Here is a 2,715-nt window from a genome sequence, read left to right as displayed (position 1 = left end):
GTGTGATGCTCTGATACCATATAGGTAATGAATATTAATTTGGCTTGAATGAATATTATATTCACAATAACCATATAAATATACAAAGGAGAGGCTAGAGTTTAGGAGAAATACAAGGGATACCAAGGCTAGAGTTTAGGAGAAATACAAGAGATATCAAATATAGATTACAACAGACTTTGACTAAATTCAAATTCAAATTATTGCGAAGATAGTTGCAATTTATTCCTAGAGGATGTGTGATCCGTTATAGAAGCAAATTCCAAACAGTACATATTCACACATGAAGCAAAACAAAGGATGAGATGAAGCAAATTCCAAGGCAATACAAAGGACAATTTGAAGCAAATTCCAAACACTACATATTCACACATGCCCATCTCCCTTATTTGCGGTTTATTGGAATGGCTAGTAAGGGCTTTTCCCTAGGGGTAGTTAATCCAAATTTTTCTTTCATATCCAAGTCATTTGGTGACATGCCATTGGGAAGCACCCAATCAAAGCCGTGGACCATATTGGAAACTACCAAGCCAATGTTCAATAATCCCAAATTCATTCCAGGACACCCTCTTCTTCCAGCTCCAAATGGTATAAGCTGAAAATCTGATCCACGAAAGTCGGTTTCTCTACCCAGAAACCTCTCAGGAAGAAACTCTGCCCAATTCTCAGACCAAACTTTTGGGTCTCGCCCAAATGCCCAAACGTTCACTAGAACTCGTGTCTTTTTTGGTATGTTGTAACCGTTAATCAGTGTATCCTCTATTGATTCATGGGGAACCATTAATGGACCAACCGGATATAGACGAAGAGTTTCCTTAATTACCATATGTAAGTAACATAATTTTGTCAAATCCGTCTCCTCCACCATTTTTGTATCTCCAACGATCATGTTCAACTCCTTTTGGAGTTTCTTCATCACTCTAGGGTGTCTAATAAGAGCAGACATTATCCATTCGATAGACGTTTTGGCAGTGTCAATGGAACCGGCTACCATATCTAGTAAAATGGCTTTCATACTTGATCTGTCAATGGTAGAGGATAACTCGTCATGGGTGTTTGAGTTATGATGATTTAGTGACAGCAATACATCAATGAAGTCCATTTGATCCGGTCTCTGAGAGCAGGTAGAACTGCGTTCTTCATGCTCCTTGATCATTATCTCGAACATTTCATCGATGTCCTTGCTTAACGACTTAAAGCGTTTAGTCAAACCCTGCAATTTGGGATCACAAGAACTGTGATTTTATGTTAGATCTCACAAGAAAACTAATCTCATATCAATGTACAAAAGCTTAATTGTTGTAAGTCTCACGATTTTGGTGTATGATTCTTCAAATCTTGTTTTGGTTTTTCTTCTCTCGATTATCTTATTCTATTATACTTGCTTCGTAGGTTTCAGAAATACGAGTATATATTATACATGCAATTAAAATCATGGTATCTATGAAATCGTCAAATGCTAGTGACATCTAGATATTGTTTTTGTTTAGCCGAAACTGTACGAAAATGATCTCTGTATGTGTGTGTGTGTATATATATATGTATATATATATATATAATTGTTTTCTGGTTTTAATGATTCTAGTTTTCTGTTAAGAGTGAAAAAGCTGAGATAACTAAAACTGAAGGGAAGCTTATGAAATTCACCTGAAGATCAAACCAAGCAAATACTGGCACATAGTCTGTCAAATTGAAGGTACCTGTTGCTTCCATGCTGTCATCAATTAGGGTCTTGAAAACAAACCTCTCATCGTTTTTCTTTCCAAAAAGCATCCTACAAGTCATCGCTTCAATCAACCCACCTACGGTTTCATTCACGTTGACCACCTTATGTACCGTTGATGCCGCCCTAATCTCCGCCAACATCAGCCCAATCTCCTCCCTTCTCATACCAAGAAAACTGTTGATCTTGGTGGCACTCAGCAGCTCTGCCGCACAAAACTTCCTTACACTCCGCCAATATGGTCCATATTCCGCAAAAGTCATTCCTCTAGAGCCATAGGACAGGTACTTGGAGGCTTGGATTTCGGGTCGAGAAGCGAACACAGCATCATGGGTTCCAAGGAAGAGTTTGGCGGCATCCGGTGAAGAGACTATGACAAACGGAACGCAGCCGAGGCGGATGGACATGATGGGCCCGTACTTTTGGGATAGCTTATGAAGGGCACGGTGGGGGAGGTTCCCTAATAAATGGAGGCTTCCGATGATTGGTAAAGGCATGGGACCAGGTGGTAGTTTGTTGTGGCGGAGATGAGTGAAGCACCAGTAGCAAAACAAAGTTCCGGTGAGAAGGATGAGCAGTGCAAGTGAAAAAGAGTCCATGGCTGTAGCTTGATTGCAAGTTACTTGTGATACTAATGTGTTTACATTACATGTATATATATAAATGTGAATTTTTTTTATTTTAATGGAGTTTGTCGTTTCCATTTGGCATCACTTAATATCACTAATCTTGCTATCTCCGATCTTAAGCATTGTTGGTATCAATTGTCCCTTCTACCAATCACTTATATACGTGTTATGACACTAACCTTTTGGTTGCCCTCTACATCACCATGCAATAAAATGGGTTTTATATATGTAGTGATGGAGTATTTAATAACATTTTAAATTCGAATGGAATAAAATATTATTATCTATACTATGTTATAAAACATTTAACAAAAACTTTTAAAAACCGTTTTTAATGCATGAAGTATTGTTTATTAATACATA

At 38.0% G+C, this 2,715-nt stretch overlaps 1 protein-coding gene across 1 annotated transcript; it reads right to left on the bottom strand.

Moving 5' to 3' along the window:
* Positions 1-385: 385 nt before the first annotated feature.
* LOC112523789 (cytochrome P450 CYP736A12-like) lies at positions 386-2,322 on the bottom strand. The gene is made up of 2 exons (XM_025133467.1): positions 1,648-2,322; positions 386-1,213 (listed from the first exon to the last, which is right to left on the bottom strand). The coding sequence occupies exons 1-2, from the start codon at positions 2,320-2,322 to the stop codon at positions 386-388; spliced, it is 1,503 nt and encodes a 500-aa protein (XP_024989235.1).
* Positions 2,323-2,715: the final 393 nt, after the last annotated feature.

This window comes from Cynara cardunculus, assembly GCF_001531365.2.
Source record: "Cynara cardunculus var. scolymus isolate 2C chromosome LG 12, CcrdV1, whole genome shotgun sequence".
Taxonomy (NCBI): Eukaryota; Viridiplantae; Streptophyta; class Magnoliopsida; order Asterales; family Asteraceae; genus Cynara; species Cynara cardunculus.
This window is presented reverse-complemented; position numbering and strand designations above follow the sequence as displayed.